Genomic DNA, 27,932 nt, shown 5'->3' with positions numbered 1-27,932 from the left:
TGTGCAGAGCTTGTTAAGTGGCGCCACTTTAGTAGAACTTGTCGTCGATCCGGAAGTGCGGTCTCGTCACGTCATCCGGATTGAGGAAGACCGAAATGGACTTGCCGGGATTCTCCGTTACCAGCTGCTGCAGTCTCTGGGCAAGGTGGTCATCTTGAGGGGAGGTGTTTTTCGAGGACGTGTGGCTCGGCGATGACGCCCCGTAGCCGTTTTTCGCCCCGGCGGCTTCTCGTTTCAGCTGCGTGGCCTGTCGAGCTTGCTCCAGCGCTGCACGCAGGTGTTCTGCCGGATCTGAGCGCAAATGGGCTAGTTTTCGAGCCACTAGCAGGGCAGCATCATCGGTGAGGTGCTCTAGCATGTTATACTGTGGAAGAAAATAGTTGGGGCAGTTTTTACCCAACGCACAATGCGCGAGGTCGTCCAGGAGGCCGAGGAACAAGCGCGCGGACGTCTCTTGGTCCGGAGAGCTCAGGTAGGCTGCGGGTAATCGGTCGCAGGCCCAGAAAAGTAGCGTGCGCAGGTGATAGAGGCTAAGACCTGTGCGTGGACGCACTAACAGTCTGGACACGACAGCTTTGGCAGCCTGGAAAGCTGCCGCCATAGGGAAGGGGACGCATTTCTTTAACTGGACCTCACTACGAGAGAAGGCGAGTCTCCACTCTCGGTCTGGTCTGTTGGATAGCCCAGCTGTCGGAGAGCAACAAGGCAGAAGGTAAAACCCACTGATGGCCTCTTCTTCGGTGATCTTTCCATCCCAGAAGTGGTTGGTAGTAAGCCAACTCTGCGCCACAGCCGGCCAGCCTCGAAACGACACAACAGGCAGAAGGTCGTAAAGCACCCGACTGGTCCCTGCCTTGAGGATCAGCGTGGTCAAAGGTCCGTTGCGCTCAACACGATCCGGGACAGGAATTCCTCTCTGCGGGTGTCGTTTTAACTCCTCTACAGCTGTCCCAACTACATTCCAGAACCAATCGGTGACTAACAGCGGTGAAAAATAGCACCCATCTAAGGACTGTGAAGACTGCAAAGAGGGAATGGACCCTAATATGGAACCGCCTTCTTCCTCTTCTTCATCATCTTCCTGTTTCTTGCTGTAAGGTTCATCTTCACAGCAGATACCCCATCGAGCTAGCATGGCCGGGTCGCAGAGACGCAAGCTGAGCCAGGAGTGGCACGGCGGGGACTGCCGCATGTCCAGCGTGACGGGCTGGTTGCGGTCGTGCAGTTTAAGCGCAGGCACGAGAAGGGTAAAATCTAAGTCGAAGTCCACACCTCTGACGTAGTCTCCTAGGTCCTCGGGGTTAAGGTCAAGAACGCCCTCCCTGGCGCCGCCCGACAACAGCAGGTATTCGTTTGCAACCGGTAGTCTCTTATCCACCTTCTGGACCAGGCCTGAGAGAAAACACATTAAGCAAGTCAGATTATACATACTATAAAGAAAATATGGCTTTCATATGTTCAGTGGCATTATTACTGCTGTATGTGCCTTATCATCTTGAACTCTGTTTTAATTGTCAGCCATTTACAGTCCATGGCAACATTTTGCCTTAGAATTTTTCCATCCTTATGAAGATTTTAGGTCATTCTTGGGGTCTGTGTGCTGGGAAATTCTTATTCACCAATAAGAAAGCATTGGATGCTCCCTTGTTATTCTGTAATTCGATCACTCAAAATGAGGCAGCATTTTAAAGTTTCTAAAATGTATTTTACTTATTCTTAGGCACACAAAATGCATACGTAAAATGCTGTCTATGTAGATAGCTCACTAGGTCTTCAGACAGACCCTAGGTCTCAGCATTTCACCAAGGCTGTATTTCAAGGAATAAAATAGGCACAATTTCAGTGACACTGCATGAGCTGCGACTCTAATCTGCGTCCTGCAGTTTAAATCTTTTAACATGATTTCGCTTATTCAATCATGCATAAACTAAGTGAGCTTGTAAACCCACCACATACTGAGATCCAGACGTGGGTGAATATTCCAGCGTGAGTTAGGGCTGTCGCGGTGAAAGAATTTCCCCTTGCGGTATTTAGCGTGGTTCAACACCGCGGTATGCGGTAATATCGCCATTTTTTTTTTTTTTTGATAATTACTTAATTTATCTGGATTTTAGAGCTATATAAACAAGCTTTTTTGTTAGGCTATAATTCGGTATATTTGCTTTTTAATGACAAAGATGAGACAGCTTAAAGACAAATCAAATGCGTGTTTATTGTTAAATACAGAACAGAGCAGGGATGCGCAATAAGAACGCATGTCTTTTCTCTATTAAAAAAGGTTTAAATTAAGCTTCTAGCCTAGGCTAGATATACACTGTGAAACGAAAAAAAGCAAACTGTTTAGGCTAAATATTTTAAGTGCACATCTAATCAAAATATGGTAAAAAAATAAATCAATAAATAAAACGAAACCTTTCGTTTAGAATAAAGTCTATAAGACCTTAAACCTGCGTTATCATGCGCGCTAGAAAAACCAACATGTTCACCTGATGTGGTTCCAGAGAGGATCTGAGTGGGGTAGCGATGGCACTAAAACTCTTGCTCGTTACACAAATACACGTGTACTGTACCTGCATGCGACTTTAGAGAGCAGAGAAAATCTAGCCTGGTTGTCGCGCCACTATTAACCATCTATTTATTAGGTATAATTAACATAGCAGTATATACTACATTTTAAGTTATTATTCGTTTCAATACAGGCTGCAATGCCATATTAACCGTCATTAAGTGTTTTAGTACACCAAGGCTGTTTAAATATAGTCTAAATTACAAGTATTTTATTGAGTGTGAACTCAATTTGATCATTAATAAACTTGCCTATAATTACTGTTGCCATTGTTTCCATCTTAAAACACAAACTCTGACACTCAGCAGCAACGGATGCGAACAGTTGGCAGGAAAATGACGCTCTTAGCTCATTTTCATTATGAATTTATTTAACATTTATTACGCTCGAATGTAAGCGTAAAACAAGATGGACCCTGCAACAAGAAAAAAAAAAAAAAAAGAAAGAACGTGAACATCGTGGTGTGGCGGTTGCTTGGCATGCCCTGCGGTTGGCTGGTCTATACTGCGGTATTTCAAAATTGCGATTACCGCAACAGCCCTAGCGTGAGTGAATGAAGGTGAAAGATGGTTTTAAAAGGAAAATAAAGATAGTGTTATACAGTCAGAAAAAACATGCATGAATTTCATGAAGTTCATGTTTATCAATTATGCCATGACATGCATGCTAACTGAACCATATTAACACACAGAAACCCTATTAGCTTTTGTGGAAGGACTCACAAACCTAGCGCTTTGATCTTATGACCACAAGTTGTTTAAGCCTACCAAGAGGTGGATATGCTACCATGTCACTGTTGTGTGATGGTCCTGTAGCGGGCCATTTCCAGTGCTGGATAGGGTAGAGGGAAGCTAACTTTGAAAATTTTGTATTACAACATTTGGGCTATAATCAGTAATTGTATACCAGTGTGGTAGGTGGCACCCAATGATCGTGCTGCCTTCAAATCCTGCCTTTTGTGACAAGGACCCTCTAAATGTTAAACTAGGGCGTTCAGTGTCACGGCTTTGCACTGTCCACTCTATTAGACACTCCTACCTATTCGGTTCACCTTGTAGATGTAAAGTCAGAGACGATCGCTCATCTATTGCCGCTGTTTGAGTTGGTCATCTTCTAGACCTTCATCAGTGGTCACAGGACGCTGCCCACGGGGCGCTGTTGGCTGGATATTTTTGGTTGGTGGACTATTCTCAGTCCAGCAGTGACAGTGAGGTGTTTAAAAACTCCAGCAGCATTGCTGTGTCTGATCCACTCATACCAGCACAACACACACTAACACACCACCACCATGTCAGTGTCACTGCAGTGCTGAGAATGATCCACCACCTAAATAATACCTGCTCTGTGGTGGTCCTGGGAGAGTCCTGACCATTGAAGAACAACATGAACGGGGGCTAACAAAGCATGCAGAGAAACAGATGGACTACAGACAGTAATTGTAGAACTACAAAGTGCTTCTATATGGTAAGTGGAACTGATAAGGGGGTGGTTTTAATGTTATGGCTGTTCAGTTATATTCATTTTTATCTTCCTGCTGATTTTACCCTTGACATTCTAGAACATTCTGTACTGCACCAGACACGTATATTGCAAGACACTTGTTGACGTGCTATGTTTTGTCTGCTGAAACCATTGTTTTTGTTTTACTAGCCTGCACCTGTTGCAGAATGTAACCCCATCCTACATTTCACTTAACATACAGTGGGGAAAATAAGTTATTTATTAATATTTGATCCCCTGCTGATTCTGTACGTTTACCCCCTTACAAAGACTTGAACAGTCTATAATTTTTATGGAAGGTTTATTTTAACAGAGAGAGACAGAATATCAACAAAAAATCCAGAAAAAAAACTTTAAATAAAAGTTATAAATTAATTTGTATTTAATTAAGGGAAATAAGTATTTGATCCCCTACCAACCAGCAAGAATTCTGACCCCCACAGACCGGTTATGTGCACAAAAGGCACACAAATTAGTCCTGTCCCTGTATAAAAGACTCCTGTCACAGAATCAGTTTCTTCCGTTCAAATCTCTCGACCACCATGGGCAAGACCAAAGAGCTATCAAAGGACGTCAGGGACAAGATTGTAGACCTGCACAAGGCTGGAATGGGCTACAAGACCATCAGCAAGAAGCTTGGTGAGAAAGAGACCACTGTTGGTGCGATAATTCGAAAATGGAAGAAATACAAGATCACAGTCAATCACCCTCACTCTGGAGCTCCATGCAAGATCTCACCTGGTGGGGTAAGAATGATTCTGAGAAAGGTGAGGTCAGTCCAGAATTACACGGGAGGGGGTCAGAATTCTTGCTGGTTGGTAGGGGATCAAATACTTATTTCCCTTAATTAAATACAAATTAATTTATAACCTTTATTTTAAGTTATTTTTTCTGGATTTTTTGTTGATATTCTGTCTCTCTCTGTTAAAATAAACCTTCCATAAAAATTATAGACTGTTCAAGTCTTTGTAAGGGGGTAAACTTACAAAATCAGCAGGGGATCAAATACTTATTTTCCTCACTGTATACACGTTGTGCTTGTAATACAATTTAGATCTGCTAAAAATAAAAATAACACTAAGTTTCTCTTGTTCCGGATCTTCAGGCACCAGAACCGAGGAACCACGACTGACCAAAACACTTAAAACAAAGGAATCCACTGCGACTCTTAACAAACAGTTAATCTGTGAAAACTGCATTTTCCCTTCACACTCTGTTCACCACTTCTAACACTATTTGCCAAACATAGATAGAAAAAACATGACTGGAACAGCTTTCAATATTCAGCTTCACATAGCATCTTCAGCCTCCCCACATACACCACTAATGCAGCATACATAAACTTATGCTATCTCAGCACTATTGACATTTTCTCTCAAAAACTACCAGAATAATAAAGCAGCTTCTCCTCTACTGAGAAATAATCTCTTATTATTAGTATATTTTTGCTCACATCACCTCCACAAATCAACAAATGTGCCCCCTAAATATCAGAGCAAGAGTGAGGCTTGATAAAGAACTCGGCACAAAGGTCCAATTGCTATGCAAAACTAATTACACACAATAACAGGCAATGTAATTTCTCTAATATACAGTTTATATACAGTATATACAGCCATAACATTAAATCCGCCTCCTTGTTTCTACACTCACTGTCCATTTCATCAGCTCCACTTACCATATAGGAGCACTTTGTAGTTCTACAATTACTGACTGTAGTCCTTTTGTTTCTCTGCATGCTTTGTTAGCCCCCTTTCAGGCTGCCCTTCAAGGGTCAGGACTCTCCCAGGACCACCACAGAGCAGGTATTATTTGGGTGGTGGATCATTCTCAGCACTGCAGTGACACTGACATGGTGGTGGTGTGTTAGTGTTTGTTGTGCTGGTATAAGTGGATCAGACACAGCAGCGCTGCTGGAGTTTTTAAACACCTCACTGTCACTGCTGGACTGAGAATAGTCCACCAACCAAAAATATATCCAGCCAACAGCGCCCCGTGGGCAGCGTCCTGTGACCACTGATGAAGGTCTAGATGACCAACTCAAACAGCAGCAATAGATGAGCGATCGTCTCCGACTCTACATCTACAAGGTGGACCAACTAGGTAGGAGTGTCTAATAGAGTGGACAGTGAGTGGACACGATATTTAAAAACTCCAGCAGCGCTGCTGTGTCTGATCCACTCATACCAGCACAACACACACTAACACACCACCACCATGTCAGTGTCACTGCAGTGCTGAGAATAATCCATCACCTAAATAATACCTACTCTCTGGTGGTCCTGTGGGGGTCCTGACCATTGAAGAACAGGGTGAAAGCAGGCTAAAAAGTAAGTAGAGAAACAGATGGACTACAGTCAGTAGTTGTAGAACTACAAAGTGTTTCTATATGGTAAGTGGAGCTGATAAAATGGACAGTGTGTGTAGAAACAAGGAGGTGGTTTTAATGTTATGGCTGATCAGATAAGATAAGAGGATGGTGATGAAACACATCTTTACAGAGTGCGAGCAGGGAAGCCCCAGCACAGGGTGCAGGTGCTTTGCAATACCAAACTCGTCCAATAGGAGGCACTGGGGCTCCTCTAATAAAATCCTGAAGCATTATTATTCATTCACATTTTATTTATTAATGTTTGGTTCTTTATATAACCAAATACAAGACGCACAAAAGCAATAAATGAATTATAAACGAGTGTAGGAGGATTACTGAAATTCTAGTAATATAAGCCATGCCTTTTTTGTGCTAGACAAATCACTGATCCACATATTTAAACGGTTCCAGTTTTAATTCATCAATCCATAGAACTGTGTCCCGGAACTCTGTAAGTCTATTCCTTTACCTTCATGCACATTACTGTCAAACCTACCTGTAATTATTGGTCAATGTGATTTTATGGTTGCCGCTGATACATTTGTCCCAACATCAAAATCATCCTATAATTCTTCCAGTAACACGAGTTTTTTTTAACAGAAAAATCAAGCTCTGCAGAAATGTTTAGAGTTTGAAGGGTTGAATATTTCCATCTGCAACTGTATGATTTTAGTGCGAAGGATTCCTGTATGCAAACGAAGAACGTTGATTAACCGGTAACTGACAATGAAGTCAAGGTTTGACTAATGCCATCAGTTTAAAGGCTCATATTGAGCGGAGCTACAGAGCTCTGACACACATAGGTTGTACAGAATACTGATTTGGGACTCACCCTCACCCACTGTCCTCACTCATGTAGAGAAAATCTTCATGCCCCAGTATGAAGGTACAAAATGATCAATTTAAAATGACGACATTAATGTTGACAGGAAAAGCTTTAACGCACTGGCTGCATGGTTATTTTTTATGTTTTTAGAATGTGTAGTTACTGCTTGTTTAAAATAACTATTTCTGCTGATGGTGATCAAGACTTGTTTGATGTGGTTTATATTTTAATGGGACATAAAGTTTGCTGCTTAATGCTTAACTAATGATGGCAAAACTTGCGTCCCTAATGTGCACATATTATGATTTTAATTTATTCAATTTATTCAGTAACCACTTTACCTGATTTTACTCTAAACTGCCGGTAGGTTTGCATGAAGATGGTTTGGTACCCTGTCCAAGGTGTTCCTGCCTAGTACCCAATTTTTCCACTACAGGCTTTGGATTAAACAGGAACATCGTTAAAACCACCTCCTTGTTTCTACACACACTGTCCATTTTATCAGCTCCACTTACCATATAGAAGCACTTTGTAGTTCTACAATTACTGACTGTAGTCCATCGTTTTCTCTACATGCTTTGTTAACCTGCTTTCACCCTGTTCTTCAATGGTCAGGACCCCCACAGGACCACTACAGAGTAGGTATTATTTAGATGGTGGATCATTCTCAGCACTGCAGTGACACTGACATGGTGGTGGTGTGTTAGTGTGTGTTGTGCTGGTATGAGTGGATCAGACACAGCAGCGCTGCTGGAGTTTTTAAATATTGTGTCCTCTCACTGTCCACTCTATTAGACACTCCTACCTAGTTGGTCCACCTTGTAGATGTAAAGTCAGAGACGATCGCTCATCTATTGCTGCTGTTTGAGTTGGTCATCTTCTAGACCTTCATCAGTGGTCACAGGACGCTGCCCACGGGGCGCTGTTGGCTGGATATTTTTGGTTGGTGGACTATTCTCAGTCCAGCAGTGACAGTGAGGTGTTTAAAAACTTCCTCAGCATTGCTGTGTCTGATCCACTCATACCAGCACAACACACACTAACACACCACCACCAGGTCAGTGTCACTGCAGTGCTGAGAATGATCCACCACCTAAATAATACCTACTCTGTAGTGGTCCTGTGGGGGTCCTGACCATTGAGGAACAGGGTGAAAGCAGAGAAACAGATGGACTACAGTCAGTAAATGTAGAACTACAAAGTGCTTCTATGTGGTAAGTGGAGCTGATAAAATGGACAGTAAGTGTAGAAACAAGGAGGTGGTCATAATGTTATGCCTGATCGGAGTATATATTCGATGAATAGCCCAAAGATCTACCACCTAGGCTACCACTACCCCTAAATTCAAAATTAATAGAAAATGGGTGGTCATAAATTTGTATAAACATCAAAGTAACTACCTAGTCTACTTTTTCCTCGAATCTAGAAACTTACCCATAATTCCCAAATAAATGTGTATGAGTAAGTGAAGTGGGCTATACTGAGCTTCCTGAGGTAACTGTTGACCATGACCTCTCGGAACAGAAAAAAAGCCCTCAGCCTCAAAGTTTCTCATCTGCACTAAGGCTAACAGAGCTATAATGCTGCTTTAAAATAATGAGGCCCTCTGGGAGGAGTGGACTGAGGGGAAGACTTTTTAAGACATTTTAGAGAATAAACATGGTGAGTTTATGCTAATGTTTGTCAGGTATGAAGCTGCAAGGGTGTGCTGGTGAGTGCTGTTCATCCCGATACTGTTCTGAGCATAAATAAAATGCATTTTCTCTGGAGAAAATGCATAAATAAAAGAATGGAAAAATAAAAATAAATAAATGATGAAGTGATGAAAAAGGCCCCCATCCGGGGTGAAATTGTAAAATCTTAATGTAGAAAATTGTGTACCAAAGCAGCAAGCCATAAGCAATTTATTTCAACCATATTGTTCAAAACTACCGGCTGCGCTCTGTGTGTGCATTATATTATAAGCAGCAAAACATAAATGCTGTGATTTAATTCATTTTCACCACATTTAGCCACATTAGGCTGTTTTTTGTTTCTTGTAGCCTGAAATAACCTGACAGAAAAATGTGCCCTCCCTTCCCTTAAACAGAAGTGCACAACATGATATAAGGATGGTGTAAATATAGCACGTGTGCATTATGAAATGAAAAATGTTGTAGAGACTGTGTTTTTTTATTCATTACACTTTAACTTATTTAAAAAGGACCAACGCAACCCCCCCCCCACACACACACAAGAAAATGAAGTTAAGCTTCACTAATCTACAACAGTGTGTTTCATAAAGTCTCTTCTCAAAGCTCATAAAGGCTCTGTCCCAAATTGCATACTACTGAATTACACAATTATTAGATACATTACATTTATATGTAAGCACAGTTAGACACACTGATCACATGCACAAAGAAAACAATTTTTGGCCCCAATTACCAGAAGCATGTTTGTAAAAGTAAAGTGAAAAAAAAAAAAAAGAAAGAAATAAACGCAATGTGTAAATCTTAATTACAACTCCGGTGGCGCAGGGGTAAAAACACACGCTGGAACCAGAGCTGGGATCTCGAATACATCGTATCGAATCTCAGCTCTGCCTGCCGGCAAAAGCTGAGCGGCCACATGAACAACGATTGGTCTGTTGTTCAGATATGGGTGGGACTAAGCCGGATGGGGTCTCTCTCTCATGACTGGTGCAATTACGACCTCTGCAGGCTGACTGATGGCGCCTGCACATAGATGAGAAAAGAGTGCTCTCAGGGTGTGTCTCTCCGTACACAACGCTGAGCTGCACTGCACTCGTCAAAGTGCAGGTGATAAGATGCATACGGCATGCTGCCCACATGTCGGAGGGGGCGTGGGTTAGCTTCGTTCTCCTCAATCAGAATCGGCATTGGTGGAGAGGAAGCATGACGCAATCGGGCAATTGGACGTGTTAAAATGGAGAAAAAGGGGAGAAAATGCATAAAGAAACATTATGTATATACAGTATATATAAATAAAAGTGTAAAGTTAAATCAGGCTGATATTAGGCTTTAGGAAAGGCACACTCAAAGTCCTGACCTTAATTTGATGGTTGATTTCTCCATCCAAGTGACTGGATCATGATCATGATTTTGGAAAGGAATGTCCAACAAACTCATGGTCAAGTGTCCACATAATATAATAATTCACAAAATAAATATCATCATTTACATAAATAGTACAGTTGCAAAAACTCAAGACATTTTCAAGACTGCCATGTCATACACTTTTTTTTTTTTTTTTTTTTTTACAAGTGCCAATTCCCAATAAGAAATTAAAAAATGTATTATTCAACTCCACTCAAAAGCTACATTGTAAGAAATAACAGTAGAATACTAGTGCAGATGTGGATGAGCACATTGATAAACATGCTGGAAACCCTGGAGGACTGAGAGATATAAAGAGAAACACTCAGAATAAAGTAGATAAACAAATCTCACCAGAAGGTTGAGAACAAGCAGGATTAAGTATCATAAGACTTACTGGAGGCAAAGAAAGACACAAAGATGGCAAATGGAAGGAAGGAAAAGTGAGAGAGAAGGAAGAGAGAGAAAGAGAGAAGAATGAAAGGAAAAGAAGAGCCAGAGAGTGAGAGAGAGAGAAGGAAATAAAAAAAGAGGGAGAAGAACGAAAGGAAGAAAGGACGAAAGAAAGGGAGGAAGGAAGGAAGAGTGAGAGAGAGAGAGAGAGAGACAGAGAGACAGAGAGAAAGAAGAAAAGAAGGGAGAATGAAGGGGGGAGAGAGAAAGAAGGAAGGAAGAAAGGGAGAAAAAGGAAGGAACGAAGACAAAGAGAGAAGGAAGAAAGGAAAAAAGAAAGGAAGCAAAAGAGAGAAGAACAAACAGAATAAAGAAAAAAAGGAAGGAAGAAAGTAAAAGAGAGAAGAACAAACAGAATTAAGAAAAAAAGGAAGGAAGAAAGTAAAAGAGAGAAGAACAGAAGAAAGGAAAGGAAGAGAGAAAGAAGGGGGAGAAAGAGAGAAAGAAGGAAGGAAGGAAGGAAGGTAAGAAGGAAGGGAGGAAGGAAGAAAGGAAAGAAGGAAAGCAAGAAAGAAGGAACGAAGGAAGAAAGGAAGGAAGGAAGGAAGGAAGGAAAGAAGGAAGGAATGAAGGAAAGGAAGGAAGGAAGGAAAGAAGAAAAAAAGGAAGGAAGGAAGGAAGGAAGGAAGGAATGAAGGAAGGAAAGCAAGAAAGAAGGAAGGAAGGAAAGGAAAGAAGGTAAGAAGGAAGGGAGGAAGGAAGAAAGGAAAGAAGGTAAGGAAGGAAGGAAGGAAGGAAGGAAGGAAAGAAGAAAAAAGGGAAGGAAGGAAAGGAAGGAAGAAAGGAAGGAAGGAAGGAAAGAAGAAAAAAGGAAGGAAGGAAGGAAAGGAAGGAAGAAAAGAAGGAAGGAAGGAAGGAAAGAAGAAAAAAGGAAGGAAGGAAGGAAAGAAAGAAAGAAAGAAAGAAGGAAGGAAGGAAGGAAAGCAAGAAAGAAGGAAGGAAGGAAAGGAAAGAAGGTAAGAAGGAAGGAAGGAAGAAAGGAAGGAAGGAAGGAAGGAAGGAAAGAAGGAAGGAATGAAGGAAAGGAAGGAAGGAAGGAAGGAAGGAAGGAAGGAAGGAAGGAAAGGAAAGAAGGTAAGAAGGAAGGGAGGAAGGAAGAAAGGAAAGAAGAAAAAAAGGAAGGAAGGAAGGAATGAAGGAAGGAAAGCAAGAAAGAAGGAAGGAAGGAAAGGAAAGAAGGTAAGAAGGAAGGGAGGAAGGAAGAAAGGAAAGAAGGTAAGGAAGGAAGGAAGGAAGGAAGGAAGGAAGGAAGGAAGGAAGGAAAGAAGAAAAAAGGGAAGGAAAGGAAGGAAGAAAGGAAGGAAGGAAGGAAAGAAGAAAAAAGGAAGGAAGGAAGGAAAGGAAGGAAGAAAGGAAGGAAGAAAGGAAGGAAGGAAAGAAGAAAAAAGGAAGGAAGGAAGGAAAGAAGAAAAAAGGAAGGAAAGGAAGGAAAGGTAAGAAGGAAGAAAGGGAGGAAGGAAGGAAGGAAGGAAGGAAGGAAAGGTAAGAAGGAAGAAAGGAAGGAAGGAAAAAGGAAGGAAGGAAGGAAAAAGGAAGGAAGGAAGGAAAGAAAGAAAGAAAGAAGGAAGGAATGAAGGAAAGGAAGGAAGGAAGGAAGGAAGGAAGGAAGGAAGGAAGGAAGGAGGGTAAAAAGGAAAGAAGGTAAAAAGGAAAGAAGGTAAAAAGGAAAGAAGGTAAAAAGGAAGGAAAGAATGAAGGAAAGTAAGGAAGGAAGGAAGGTAAGAAGGACAAAAAAGGGAGGAGGGAAGAAAACAAAAGGAAGGAGGAGAGAGGGAAGAAAACAAAAGGAAGGAGGAGAGAGAGAAAGAACAAAAGGAAGTGAGAGAGAAAAAGAAAAAAAGAGAAAGAGGGAGGAACGAAGACAAGGAAAGAAGAGAAAGGAGGAATAATGACAAAAGAAAGGGAGGGAGGGAGGGAATGAAGGAAGGAAGGAAGAGAGAGAGCATGCGAGGGAGAGAAGGAAGGAGGGAAGATAAACAGAGAGAAGGACACTGATAGACTGAAGCTGCTCGTTACTAATCCAGTGTTTGACTATGTGAGATTATGTGCAGTTGTTATGCATCAGCAGAGATGATTATTCCTTCCACATGAGATGAAAGGATATGTTATCCTTTTTTCAACAAATATGACCCATGACCTTGATTTATTACCCAACTTTGTCACAACTAATTCCGGAATGTCAGCTCCATTTATTGGATTAGTCTGTTTAGTCAGTCACATGATGCATCTAAAGTTTTGATGGGTTACTGTAGGCTTTAACCACAAACGATGATCATCAGATATTTAAGCTGGTACAATTTGCATCCCTTTTACATTGATTTGCTGTCTCACCCACAACTTTAGTTTTCTATTTTCTATGTCACATTGCATAACGCCCTGTACCAAACTTCCTATTAATTATATCAAATTACTGTCTAGAGATTAGAACTATGAGTCTGTAACACTACCTGGTGTCTGAATTCCAATTCCACCATAAAACTGAGAAAAATGCAGTATGTTCCAATCACAGTAAAATTCAGAGCTGTCATATAACTGCATGCTCTAACAATTCCCATTTAAACAAAAAAAATGCTGCATTAATTAAAACTTCTAGAACTCCATAGGCTATATACATGTACCATGTGCCAAGCTCTGCCTTCCTCATGCCTAGTTAAGATTTGTGAGAAAAAGTGCAGATTCACTATATTACACTGTTTCTGATCATTTAAAAAAATGTTATCGGGTAAATCAGCCATAACATTAAAACCACCTCCCTGTTTCTACACTCACTGTCCATTTTATCAGCTCCACTTACTATATAGGAGCACTTTGTAGTTCTACAATTACTGACTGTAGTCCATCTGTATCTCTGCATGCTTTGTTAGCCCCCGTTCATGCTGTTCTTCAATGGTCAGGACCCCCACAGAGCAGGTATTATTTAGGTGGTGGATCATTCTCAGCACTGCAGTGACACTGACATGGTGGTGGTGTGTTAGTGTGTGTTGTGCTGGTATGAGTGGATAAGACACAGCAATGCTGATGGAGTTTTTAAACACCTCACTGTCACTGCTGGACTGAGAATAGTCCACCAACCAAAAACATCCAGCCAACAGCGCCCCGTGGGCAGCGTCCTGTGACCACTGATGAAGGTCTAGAAGATGACCAACTCAAACAGCAGCAATAGATGAGCGATCGTCTCTGACTTCACATCTACAAGGTGGACCAACTAGGTAGGAGTGTTTAATAGAGTGGACAGTGAGTGGACACGGTATTTAAAAACTCCAGCAGCGCTGCTGTGTCTGATCCACTCATACCAGCACAACACACACTGACACACCACCATGTCAGTGTCACTGCAGTGCTGAGAATCATCCACCTCCTAAATAATAATAATACCTACTCTGTAGTGGTCCTGTGGGGGGTCCTGACCATTGAAGAACAGGGTGAAAGCATGTTAAAAATGTAGAAAAACAGATGGACTGAAAGAAAAAAAAGGTTTTTGTGTGATTCTCACCAAGCATGTTGAATATGAAGTCTTTGGCTGTGTGCACCTCCAGTGCAGTCTGGTCCCCGAATTCGCCCTGCTCAAGCTGCACCAGCTCCTGCACGTGTCCTGCCAGATGCTCCAGCGCCGTGCCTGACCGGAAGTCCACCTCCGTCACGCGTTTCCCCGGGACCGGCGCACGAGGCGTCACTGCGCTCCTGAGCACCTCCATTCAACCCAACCTAAGAGAAGAAAATGGAAATAAATGAGAAAATGCTTTAATATAGCATCCAGTTCATTTACTTGATATGTATTGTCTATGTTCTATGACCAGGGACATTGGTAGCCTAGTGAGTAGAGCTTTGGGCTATCAATCAAAAGGTCGAGAGTTTGAATCCTGGCTCTGCCATGCTGCCACTGTTGGGCCCTTAAGCAAGGCCCCTAACTCTCTCTGCTCCAGTCACAATACTCAGTTCTAATAATTTACATCTGTGTACTTACAATTGTTACCAAATATATTCAATCAATCAAAGGTCTTACTCCGAATTCCAGCAGTGCCAGCTTGGTGATGGTGTAGCATGAACCAGTGCCCTTCTGATCACTAATCCAGTACCTTAACCACTGAGCTACCACAGCGTTACCTCTTGGACTACATTTACAGCATTTAACAGACACTTTCATCCAAAGCAGCTTACTGTAAGTGTAGTGTAAGTACACAATGCAGAAGTTGTGGGTTAAGCACCCTGCTTGAGGGCCCAACAATGGCAACTTAGTAGTGGTGTGGCTTGAACCAGCATTGTTTTGATCACTAATTCAATATCTTAACCACTAAAGTACCAGTGCTCGATACCACTTTTTTATGTCCGATACCGATACTGCCGATACCGATGCCAATCCGATACCGTCATTTCTCCTCTCAAACAACTAAGCAGTAATAATACATGTCTCAATGCACCATGGTTAAACTAGCTATCTAAATAACAATGTTCAGACTGTGAAACAAATATTCTAAAGGAATAAATACAGAACCTACAACATCACACTTACACAAAACTGCTGTTTTTGTTTTAACTTTTACACACAGAACATTTAGCTGAATTTTTGGCTTGTTTAACAAAAGTGTCTACAATTGTAAGATGTGGCTGTCAATCAAACGCGATGGAGCAATTAGAATTGATGCAGAGTTGAAATTTTCCATTCAATTTCAGTTTTTAGATGATTAAGAACATTTTTAGATGTGGCAGTAGTAGATGATTGTGGATGGCTGTTGCGGATGAGTTGTAGATCAGTGGCACAAACTAATGATGTCATTAAGAGTGAGCTGGCAATAAAAAGCACTCTGTTGGAACGTATCTTCGTGTGTTATTTGCTTTACACACAAACAATGGCCTTATTTACATTGTGTTATTTACATTAAGCAACAGTATCAGATCGGATTACACGTTTTTGTCCTTCCAATATCCAAACCAGTGATTTGGGCCAATATCGGACCGATACCCATACAGAGTATGGATCGGTGCCAGCCCTACTAAATAGCAATAAGAAGGTCAGAAAATCAGACTAGAAAGGACACAGATTACAACTTCTCAGTTAAGGAGAAGACACACAGCATGCCTAAAGTCAGCTAATATAGTACAGAGCAACTTAAATAATACATTTTAGATACTAATTTCAATATATTGCAAAATATTAATAATAATACTAAAGTCTCCTGACCTGACTGTAAAAAACACACCCTGGTTTTAACCAGTCAAAGTGTTCATTGATTTCTTCAACATCTTTTACACATGCTGCATCTCTTCTACAGCTAAGCTGTAATGAAATTTTACCAAAGGTTATTGTACAAACTAGGGATCCAAAGTTTTTCAATTTATTGAAGCTGATAACCGACCATTAGTTGATGGTTAACAAATTAACGACAAGCTCAGATTAGAGTTAAATTATAATATACACAGATCAACCATAACATTAAAACCACCTCCTTGTTTCTACACTCACTGTCCATTTTATCAGCTCCACTTACCATATAGAAGCACTTTGTAGTTCTACATTTACTGACTGTAGTCCATCTTTTTCTCTACATACCTTTTTAGCCTGCTTTCACCCTGTTCTTCAATGGTCAGGACCCCCACAGGACCACTACAGAGTGGGTATTATTTAGGTAATGGATGATTCTCAGCACTGCAGTGACAATGACATGGTGGTGGTGTGTTAGTGTGTGTTGTGCTGGTATGAGTGGATCAGACACAGCAGTGCTGCTGGAGTTTTTAAATACCGTGTTCACTCACAGTCCAATCTATTAGACACTCCTACCTAGTTGGTCCACCTTGTAGATGTAAAGTCAGAGATGATCGCTCATCTATTGCTGCTGTTTGAGTTGGTCATCTTCTAGACCTTCATCAGTGACTGGATATTTTTGGTTGGTGGACTATTCTCAGTCCAGCAGTGACAGTGAGGTGTTTAAAAACTCCAGCAGCGCTGCTGTGTCTGATCCACTCATACCAGCAAAACACACACTAAAACACCACCACCATGTCAGTGTCACTGCAGTGCTGAGAATGATCCACCACCCAAATAATACCTGCTCTGTGGGGGTCCTGACCATTGAAGAACAGCATGAAAGGGGGCCAACAAAGCATGCAGAGAAACGGATGGACTACAGTCAGTAATTGTAGAACTACATAGTGCTTCTATATGGTAAGTGGAGCTGATAAAATGGACAGTGTGTGTAGAAACAAGGAGGTGGTTTTAATGTTATGGCTGATCGGTGTAATGTAGAACAGTAAGATGAACATACACAACACTATTAACAGGACCAGTTTATCATTCAGAATGTAAATATTAATAGAATAGTAAATATCACAGTAAAAAATAGCACAGTGGTAGCTCAGTGGTTGAGGTACTGGACTAGTAATCACCACCAAGTTTTTACTGTTGGGTCCTCACTTAAGCCTCAATTGCTTGAATTATATTTAGTCAACTGTCACAATACCATAAATGCAAACAAAGCTTTACCTGACAATGTTATCATAGTTACTATAAGAATTTAAGCTGAGTTCTAGCTTTTTACTGAAACATGATACAAAGTACAAAATCCTAACAAAAATACACAAAGACCCAAATGAGTGCATGCAGTCTGGCTCCATAATGTGATAATAATGCTTAATAACTTCCATCACTTCCATAATAACTGTCAAACAGCTCTTACAAATTAAGCATTACTATGCACTTTTTTTTATTATACTTCCTTTTTGCAGACACGCCTCTTTTCTGAACCTAAAAAATGGTTCCAGCCAGGATTGTTAAATCAACTTAGGTAGTCTGCACATGCTATTCTTTGCATGTTTTTGCTTTGATTTCAACATTCTCTTTAGGTCCCGCCTTCTCTCACTTCTCTTAAAAATGCCCAAGCATCGAAAGTAAATAAAAACAAAGGTGCTCGTTCAGCAAAACAACAAATTGCACCTAAAGGAGAGAGTATTCATCAGGTAAAGACCGGGTAATACAGAAGTTGTTGTTACTGCTGCAGTGGGAGTTTTTGCATTTCACACCACAAAGCATCACAGCAGTTAAACGTAGATCAATAGACGGCACGTCTGCCTTGTTAAGTCTTTCCCTGATTCTGAAACAACGTAAACATTCCCAAATGCACATACAAAAAAAGGGGTTATTTAGGTTATTAATGCAGTGGACCGTTTCAGAAGTAGTTTCTACCCGACTGCAATCTGACTTCTGAACAGAACAAATTAACCCAATCTGATAAATATTCCATCTATGGGTATAACATGTGCAATATCCTTATATCTTAACATGCAATAACGAAACGTGCAATAATTATCATTATGTATAACCACTGTGAATTTTTCTGCATGTGCAATACTTAACTATGTGCAATTTTTTTATAATTTTTTTTTTTTTCCTTCATTACTATTTTATATACAGTATATATTTTCCATTTTAAACCTGCTGTGTTTTTAGCATGAACCAATGCACGTAATTTCATTTTTTTCTGTAAACTTTGGTGTACAGTGAAATGACAATAAAGTAAATCTTGAATCTTGCATCTGATTAAACAGCTCTTCTGATGGACTAGTTAATTTGTTGTTTTTAATGTTCAGGGCCAAATGCTGAATGGATTGGTTTGTTTAATTTATTAGGATTTTAACATCATGTTTTACACTTTGGTTACATTCATGACAGAAATGGTAGTTACTCATTACACAAGATTCATCAGTTCACAAGGTTATATCGAACAGTCATGGACAATTTTGTATCTCCAATTCACCTCACTTGCATGTCTTTGGACCGTGGGAGGAAACCAGAGCACCCGGAGGAAAGCCACGCAGACACGGGGAGAACATGCAAACTCCACACAGAAAGGACCCAGACCGCCCCACATGGAGATCGAACCGAGGACCTTAGCTAGCTGTTTGTTTATTGAAGTTCAATAACATAGTTGCATGGTTATTGATGAATTTGTCAAATATTTAAACCCATACCCCATACACATTGCAATGTGTTGCTGTTGTGCCACCAATTACATGAAATTAAACCTTTCACCCAGTGCAGGTGTCTGTTTACACCATGCTGCCATATTACCACGAGTGTCCTCTTTTTTTTTTGAAAAACCTATAACCTCAACTGCTATGTACAGCTCAGGGCGGCACGGTGGCTCAGTGGGTAGCACTGTCGCCTCACAGCAAGAAGGTCCTGGGTTCGATCCCCGGGTGGGGCGGTCCGGGTCCTTCCTGTGTGGAGTTTGCATGTTCTCCGCGTGGGTTTCCTCCGGGTGCTCCGGTTTCCTCCCACAGTCCAAAGACATGCAAGTGAGGTGAATTGGAAATACTAAATTGTCCAAGACTGTGTTTGATATAATCTTGTGTACTGATGAATCTTGTGTAATGAGTAACTACCGTTCCTGTCATGAATGTAACCAAAGTGTAAAACATGATGTTAAAATCCTAATAAACAAACACTGTACAGCACAGTCATGCAGTTTATCATCAAGTTTTATGTTCATTTGAACTTGTCTTTTTGTTGTTGTCTTTTTGTTTAATTGCAGATGCATTTATTAGTTTTATTGACTATGTAATCAATGTAAAGCTTAAAGATAAAGTTGCTGTATGGCACAGAGTGATTATAGGTTAGTCTGCAACACTGTGGCTAATTAATTAGCCAGATTACGAGCTAAATCCTGATCTAGTACATAAGTAGCAAACTAAACCAGAATATCTAATTCCCTAAATACAAACTGCTCAGTCTGGTCACAACAATCGATTACAGAAGTAAAATATCAGATCATCTAATGCTTATTCAGCTGCTCAGGTTACAGTGTGTAGCGTTCATTCCTCTGCTCTGCTCAGCTCAGGCAGATCCGATTAGCTGCCAGTGCTAACTACAACCCGAGCACAGCAGGTGAGAATAAGTGCATAAAGCTATCAAATCTACAACAGCTACAGTGTGTTTAAATCAGTACAGTATACAGTATTTATTATCACACACCCTGGATGGCAGAGTCCGAGTCCTTATTCCCGGCTGCTTGTTTGGATATCCGACTTGGAATCTGTTTTCAGCTCCCGTCATATCCATCCAACACACGCCTTCCTCCGTTACCACCAACCCGGAAATCACCGCCACCCGGAGGATCCTGGGATTAGTAGTTTTAACATGGATCACGCTGTCTAACACGGTAATGCAGCCAGTGAGTGGTGTTTGTGCAGTGTACCAATGACCAGTCACGCAGACACGTATATTTTTATTCTGGTCAGGTCGCGTTTGAAACACTGAACGTAAGAAAACAAACGCGTGTGTGTGTGTGTTTTATTTATACTTCCATATATTTATACATCTAATTTTCAGAAGCATGTATAAACCCGCTGGTACCAGTGGCGATTTCTCTAAGACTGCAAGAGAAGCTCAGCTTCCCCTAAAATGTCAAAAATTAAATGGTCAAATATGTACAGTTGTGTTAACATTTTATTGACTACAAATGCGTTAGAACACGTTCATCTTGAAGACGAGTTCGTTCAGAATCAGCTGATTCCCGGAGCGTCAATGCATTTACCCGCAGAAGCTGAGCGTCTCTTTGCTTCTATGGTGCTGCGTGGGCGGGACTTCGAAACTCGCCGGTCATTGGATAAACGCCACGATTTTGTCCCGCCCCCAGACGCTGAGCGTCTCGGGGGGTGAGTGGGGCTGTGGGCGGGTCTGAACGCTGAGCTTCTGCAAGATGATTGGAGGATCAGTCGAAAGGCTGAATCCGTTTTGATTGACAGCTGTCGCTGGGAGCTTCAGTACCATCGCGGATTTTGCAAGTGAAGTCGGAAACCTCCGTGAAGCTGGCCCCCCATGTGGTCAGAAATGGAATATAAATATTATTATTCGTTTGTGCTGTGTTTGTGCTGGTTGAATCATCGTTTGTGCTGGCACCGTTTTAGAGAAATTAAGTATTATATTTTATTATTATATTATATTATTTTTATTATTTTTGAGATTTTTCAATCTGGCTTTAAGTCTATGCACAGCACTGAATCTGCTCTTCTGAAGGTGACAAATGACTTGCTACTTACTGTTGATGAGGGAAATTGTGCCATCCTCATTTTATTGGACCTTAGTTCTGCTTTTGATACTGTTGACCATGACATACTTGTTGGTCGCCTGGAAAAGTGGGTGGGGTTACAGGGAGAGGCCCTGAATTGGTTCATATCTTATTTTAAGAATAGAACCTTTTCAGTGAATATTAGCAGCTATTTCTCTTCTTCTGCTGATGTCTCTTGTGGTGTTCCACAAGGGTCCATACTAGGGCCCCTCCTTTTCTCTCTCTATATGCTGCCATTGGGTCAAATAATTAGGAAGCACAATGTCAGCTTTCACCTGTATGCTGATGACATACAGCTTTATCTTCCCATTAGACCGAATGACAATGGCTCGTTAACATCTCTTAGCAGTTGTCTTGAGGACATAAAGAGGTGGATGGCTGACAATTTTCTTCAGCTGAATGAAAGCAAGTCAGAGGTTATCGTTTTTGGGGGTCCTCATCACATCAATAGTGTCTCCAATAACCTTGGTCACTTGTCTACATGTGTCAAAACATCTGTGAGAAATCTTGGTGTTATCTTTGACTCTGACCTCCGATTTGATAAACAAATCAACTCTGTGGTAAGGAATAGCTTCTTCCAGCTCAGAAATATTGCGAAGATTAAGCCTTTTCTCTGCTATTCTGACCTGGAAAAAGTTATTCATGCATTCATTTCTGCAAGAATTGACTACTGTAATTCTCTGTATATTGGGATTAGTCAGTCTCTGTTGCGGCGCTTGCAGGTAGTCCAGAATGCAGCAGCAAGGTTACTGACTAATACCAAGAAAAGAAACCATATTACACCAGTCCTTGCCTCACTACATTGGCTGCCTGTTCAGCACAGGATTCATTTTAAAGTGCTTTTATTTGTTTTTAAAGCGCTTAATGGTCAAGCCCCGGCTTATCTCAGTGGTATGCTTTCTCCCGCAACCGCACAGCGATCTTTAAGATCAGCCACTCAGAGTTTGTTGACTGTTCCTAGGGCTCGTTTGAAGCTAAAAGGTGATCGTGCATTTGCAGTTTATGCTCCGAGGCTATGGAACACTCTACCTCCTAATATTCGACAAGCACCTTCGGCCGCTGTTTTTAAATCACTCCTAAAAACATACCTTTATAAGCTGGCATTTGAACAGTGAGGAGCTGTGTTAATTTTAATTGTTTAGTCTATTTGTATTTGTTTTATTTTGTCTCTTACTCTGTATTTTTATTTGGTTCTTACTTTTTTAATATATTGTTGTGTTATGTATGCTTATTCGATGTACAGCACTTTGGTCAACGTAAGTTGTTTTAAGAGTGCTTTATAAATAAAATTTACTTACTTACTTACTTACTATTACCCGTGACGTCACTCAGCCCCCCATCAGATCCCAAATTGCACCAAAACCACCTCATTCGTTTGTGCTTCGTTTGTGCTGGTTTGTGCTGCTAAAAGAAACATTTGTGCTCTTTTAATTCTCAAGTTATAGGCTAAATAATATATTTTTTTATAAAGTGAGGACACACGGCCCCTAAAAATGTCCAAATTGCACCAAAATCCTTTAATTCGTTTGTGCTGGTTTGTGCTGCTAAAAGAAACATTTGTGCTTTTTTAATTCTAAAGTTATAGGCTAAATTCTCTCTTTTTTTTTATTAAGTGAGGACACTTAGCCCCTAACAATGTTAAAATTGCATCACAGAGTGAAATTTATTATAATCGAATTACCTTTAAAAACCTTTAACATTTTAAATGTTAAAATGTTATCCATAACATTATCCATACACATGTTACACAGCTAAATTGATTTGTGAATTCCAAATGTTAATGTTATTTCAAAGGTTTTAAATGCTTGTGGGCCGTCAACAAGTATATTCTACCTACAGACTCACCACAGGAGTGTGTAGTGTGAATAATCAAAATGTAACATAGCTTAAAAAAGTTTAGTCACAGCTAAATTCCATGGTTTGTGTTATAGCTCTGATGTCTTTGTTATTCTATTTATATAGGTCTTCAAACCAGAGTAAGAAGTAAAGGCTTTAACAAGACCACCCAGTAATGCAAGAGAGAAATCAGAAACAACTTCTTTTGGTACAGATGCTCCTCCTCTAAGCCATTCAGAGACCCAGCTTGATATGGCGTTCATGTCATGCCACTCAGACAGCATTTGCACCACTGGGATGTGAATAGAAGTATTTCCATGTGAGGACAGAACTCCTTGATATGGAAATATATGTCCTGATGTTTCTGTTTAGTGAGCCTTTTGACTACTGTACCTGTAGCATTAAAACTTACACTTTTCTTAATGTACTCAGGCTTGGTAGGTGGGTAGGATCTGGGTTACCGAGTGGCATTATCTTGTAAGCCTCTGTGGCTCGCCACACATGTAGCAGTTTTTTACCCTGCCAGAGTTCTTCAGAGACCGGCAGTCTTTTCTCTCCAGATAGCATGTGCTTTGCCTTTCCAGTATGAAGACTGTCATCAATGTAATCAATTAAAGCAATAAGCCACGAGAGGCCGTGCATTACTGTGATTTTAGCACGGGGATGACGTTTTTGGCACGACGCGAAGCGGAGTGACTAAAACTTCTTTCCCCGTGCTAAAATCATAACAGTAATGCACGGTCTCGAGTGGCTTATTGCTTTTATAAAACGGCGGTCAACATAAAATATAATAAATACAACAATGTTTAATTCATAAATGTATTTATTGTGTATAAACTTACAATAAAGCATTCTTCCGCGACGCAAAATAGTTCGAGTAACAGTGTTGCTAGGCAACATGAGTGCGAAAATAACATTAACTTTCTCTATTCAGTGGTGTATTAATATGGAATGATGTGAGGTGGTCATAGGTGTGCGTTTATCGGGGATTTTACAATGGCTTCGAACGCGGCTCAGCCAATCAGATTTTAGGACCGGAACTATCTGTTTTATAATCTGCATTTTAGCACTGCTGGTGTGCTCACCTCTGGTAGACTCTCACTGGAAATGGACAATTTTGCAGTACAGTGGCCAGTGATGTCAATGCACTTAGATGCACTGTGTGGGTACACTTTTGCTCTCTTGAAACTAAGTATGCAGGCTAATCTGGTCATGTTCCAGATCTCTTCATTTAGGACATGAGACCATGTACCAGAATTAGAGCTGTCACTGTCTTCATCTGCCTTTACCTTCATCTATATTTTTGATGCAATCATTTTCAATTTCAGTTGATTTGTCTTTCACTTGCCTTTTAATGTGTATGTACAGCATATGTTTGTTTTATATTTTTCACAGAACTGTCCAATCTTGTTCGAAATGTCATTAATATGATTAAAATTCTCAGAGGACTATTACAGGGTTTTATTAGAAGCAATAAATTACCTTAAAATGAGAATTATGTGTTTATGCGCTATGAAAGCACTTTCCTGGAATGTCTCTTCCAACAGTCGCCTGAGGAGAGGACAAAAGAAAAGTATGCTCAGACCTTAGTCAAACGTGACTACCAACTTTTTGTTGCTAGGACAATGGTCTTTCTCATATGTGTTTTTTTTTTTTTTTTTATAAAACTTGCATAAAAATAATGTTTTTTCATGCCATGCCTTGGGTTGTTGAAGCCCAATTTACTGGCCAGTGAGCGTAATTGAAAGGTAGGTCTTTATAATAACGTGGTAATGTGGTGTATAGTGGAGCAGAATGACATTCTGCCAAGGTTTTGGTGCAGCATGCTATCTAGTGAAAGGGAAAGTACAAACAAAATGAATGAGTGCAGTGTAATTAGACAAGACAGTGCATCTTAATACAATAAATATGCAGGGCAGCATGATGGAAAGTATAAATGTGTAAAGTATGCAGATTTGTGAAGACCTAACAGAACTGACAGCAAGTTGCACAGGGAGATGGATAAACAAGTATAACCTTAATGACTAATATGACGTTATATGGTGAGGGTTATATATTTTTGTGTTTTGTAAGTGGATGCTGCAGTAGATTCTTGCAAACAATGTTAATGAGCCGAGGAAGCTTTGGGGTTACTTCTTTACAGTGTCATTACAGTGATACACATATGGGAATCCATTGCCCCAACCATGAAAATCCTGATAAATTCCCACAGTCTAGCGAACCATTTGCTGATCACCATAAGTTGTGTATATTGCAGGAATATCTAATTAAAACTGCGTGTTTAGTTTCAAGAGGATATTGAAGAGGATACGCAGTATGGCTGAGTGCTTTGACATATCTGTGCAAAGTGGAATCCACATCCAATGACATCATCCAGATGAGATGACGTCAAACAAAATGATGTCAAACAAATGAGATGGTTTTGATGCAATTTGAACATTTTATTGGGCTAAATGTCCTCAATTTATATATATAAAAAAAAAATTATTTAGCCTATAACTTAAGAATTAAAAGAGCACAAATGTTCCTTTTAGCAGCACAAACCAGCACAAACGAACGAGATGCTTTTGATGCAATTTGGACGTTAATGGGGGGCTGGTGACGTCACGGGTGTAATATTTATAGCTTTATAACTTTAAAATTAAAAAAGCACAAATATTTCTTTTAGCAGCACAAACCAGCACAAACGAAGCACAAACGAACGAGATGCTTTTGATGCAATTTGGACGTTAATGGGGGGTTGGTGACGTCACGGGTGTAATATTTATAGCTTTATAACTTGAGGATTAAACCAGCACAAATATTTCTTTTAGCAGCACAAACCAGCACAAACGAAGCACAAACGAATGAGGTGGTTTTGGTGCAATTTGGGCTCTGATGGGGGGCTGAGTGACGTCACAGGTAATAAAATATAATGCTTAATTTCTCTAAAACGATGCCAGCACAAACGATGATTCCTACAGCACAAACCAGCACAAACGCAGCACAAACGAATAATAATATTTATATTCCATTTTTGACCACATGGGGGGCCAGCTTCACGGAGGTGAAGAACAACTGCAACCCATTTCAGGCCATTTTCTTGAAAAGGAACAAAGGGGAGAATTTATACATTTATATATAAATAAATTGACAAATTTTATGATGTAAGCCGACAATGAGCTTCCCCTCTTTGAAAGACCAGCAGCCGCCACTGGCTGGTACGGAACCCTGCTGGTGACACCCCGTGTAAGTAAAAAATAACGCGTGGTCACGACATATTAGGGTGATTCTTCAATTGGGGAACTTTTACGTCTCTAGGTTATAAATTTGTGTTAAAAAATACTTTATTACAAAACAAATATTTTAGGTATTAAAAAGATCATTCATTGCATCACTAAAAAAAATTACATACCATAATAATTATGATTTCCATTTTTTATGATGATTAAAACATCAGTATTTTGCTACTTTGGCCTTGTCCCCAACCCAGACTTTAAAACTTCTCTGCTCTAATAAAATGCTAAAAAGTGATAAATTAATTATAAAAATCACAATATGCGTTTTATAATAACTTAAAAAGAAACAAAATGTAATTTTTTTTTCATATTTGTACAACCTATGCATATTTTTGAGCAATATATTACTGTCCCCAGCATTATCGTCATTACCGCAACAGTGTATGGTTTCTGTAGGGAAACTTGTTATGTTGTAACCATGGAAACAAAGATTCGCAAGGAAGCACATGCCAGCCATGAGAGAAGATTGACATTTTAATGTCTGGAAATGTGAGTAATTTAATCATGTATTCCTCCTGATCATAGAGTATATTTATTCAGCGTCATTACCATTTACATCAGTATGGCAGTACTTTACCAAAAAAAAAGAAATTTACACATTATTTATATGTATTTAAAGTGCATCTTGTACTAGCTGTTGACTAGCTTTAGCAAATCCATGGCCTAGCTAGTTTTTTTCTTTAAAAAAGTAAAAATTGTCATTACCGCAACACGTCATTACCAACACATGACATTTTGCTATGCCACTTCGCAAATAAATATGAAATATTAAAATTCTATATAAGCTCAATTGTAGCCATCATTAAGTCTTTGCTCTAAAGCATGTAAGCATTATCTTGACATAATTAAAACTAAATTATTACTAATTTTATTTTTCAAAAGTTAAGATGGTAAAAAGAGCCTGCAATTGAAGAATTTCCCATTAACGCGTGGGGACGATATCATAATGCGTGGCCACAACTTACGAAAACATGGGAATGAGATAATTAAGGCATAAGGTCCTGGGTTCGATTCCCAGGTGGAGCGGTCCTGGTCTTTTCTGTGTGGAGTTTGCATGTTCTCCCTGTGTCTTGTGGGTTTCCTCCACACAGTCCAAAAACATGCAAGTGAGGTGAATTAGAGATACACAATTGTCCATGACTGTGTTTGACATTAAACTTGTGAACTGATGAATCCTGTGTAACTACCTGTTCTGTCATGAATGTAACCAAAGTGTGTAAAACATGACGTTAAAATCCTAATAAATAAAACATTTCAGTGAATTTAAGAAAGCATAATGATTTTGCTTATGAATATACTGTATATATATATACCGGTCAGCCATAACATTAAAACCACTTCCTTGTTTCTACACTCATTGTCCATTTTATCAGCTCCACTTACCATATAGGTGCACTTTGTAGTTCTACAATTACTGACTGTAGTCCATCTGTTTCTCTACATTCTTTTTTAGCCTGCTTTCACCCTGTTCTTCAATGGTCAGGACCCCCACAGGACCACTACAGAGTAGGTATTATTTAGGTGGTGGATCATTCTCAGCACTGCAGTGACAATAACATGGTGGTGGTGTGTTAGGGTGTGTTGTGCTGGATAAGACACAGTGAGTGGATAAGACACAGCAATGCTGATGGAGTTTTTGTCTATTAGACACTCCTACCTCTTTGGTCCACCTTGTAGACGTAAAAGTCAGAGGCAATCGCTCATCTATTGCTGCTGTTTGAGTTGGTCATCTTCTAGACCTTCATCAGTGGTCACAGGACGCTGCCCATGGGGCGCTGTTGGCTGGATATATTTTTGGATGGTTGACTATTCTCAGTCCAGCAGTGACAGTGAGGTGTTTAAAAACTACATCAGCGCTGCTGTGTCTTATCCACTCATATCAGCACAACACACACTAACACACCACCACCATGTCATTGTCACTGCAGTGCTGAGAATAATCC

General features: G+C 40.2%; 2 protein-coding genes across 2 annotated transcripts; one reads left to right on the top strand and one right to left on the bottom strand.

Annotated features, from left to right (window-relative positions):
• Window positions 1–22: 22 nt before the first annotated feature.
• On the bottom strand, window positions 23–19,851 carry tmem102 (transmembrane protein 102). Its single transcript, XM_062993314.1, has 3 exons — window positions 19,780–19,851; window positions 14,308–14,519; window positions 23–1,392 (listed from the first exon to the last, which is right to left on the bottom strand). Exons 2-3 carry the CDS (start codon window positions 14,507–14,509, stop codon window positions 29–31), a joined length of 1,566 nt encoding a protein of 521 aa, XP_062849384.1. The 5' UTR covers window positions 14,510–14,519; window positions 19,780–19,851; the 3' UTR covers window positions 23–28.
• On the top strand, window positions 10,782–12,286 carry LOC134311212 (uncharacterized; the record flags this gene model as incomplete). The annotated part of the gene is given in 3 exon segments (XM_062992816.1): window positions 10,782–10,804; window positions 11,068–11,146; window positions 12,011–12,286. Coding segments are annotated over 3 exon segments (378 nt in total), but the record flags the coding sequence as incomplete, so codon positions are not given.
• Window positions 19,852–27,932: the final 8,081 nt, after the last annotated feature.

This window comes from Trichomycterus rosablanca, chromosome 4 (assembly GCF_030014385.1).
Source record: "Trichomycterus rosablanca isolate fTriRos1 chromosome 4, fTriRos1.hap1, whole genome shotgun sequence".
Lineage (NCBI taxonomy): Eukaryota > Metazoa > Chordata > Actinopteri > Siluriformes > Trichomycteridae > Trichomycterus > Trichomycterus rosablanca.
The sequence above is the reverse complement of the archived record's forward strand: the minus strand, read 5'-3'. Positions and strand labels throughout refer to the sequence as shown.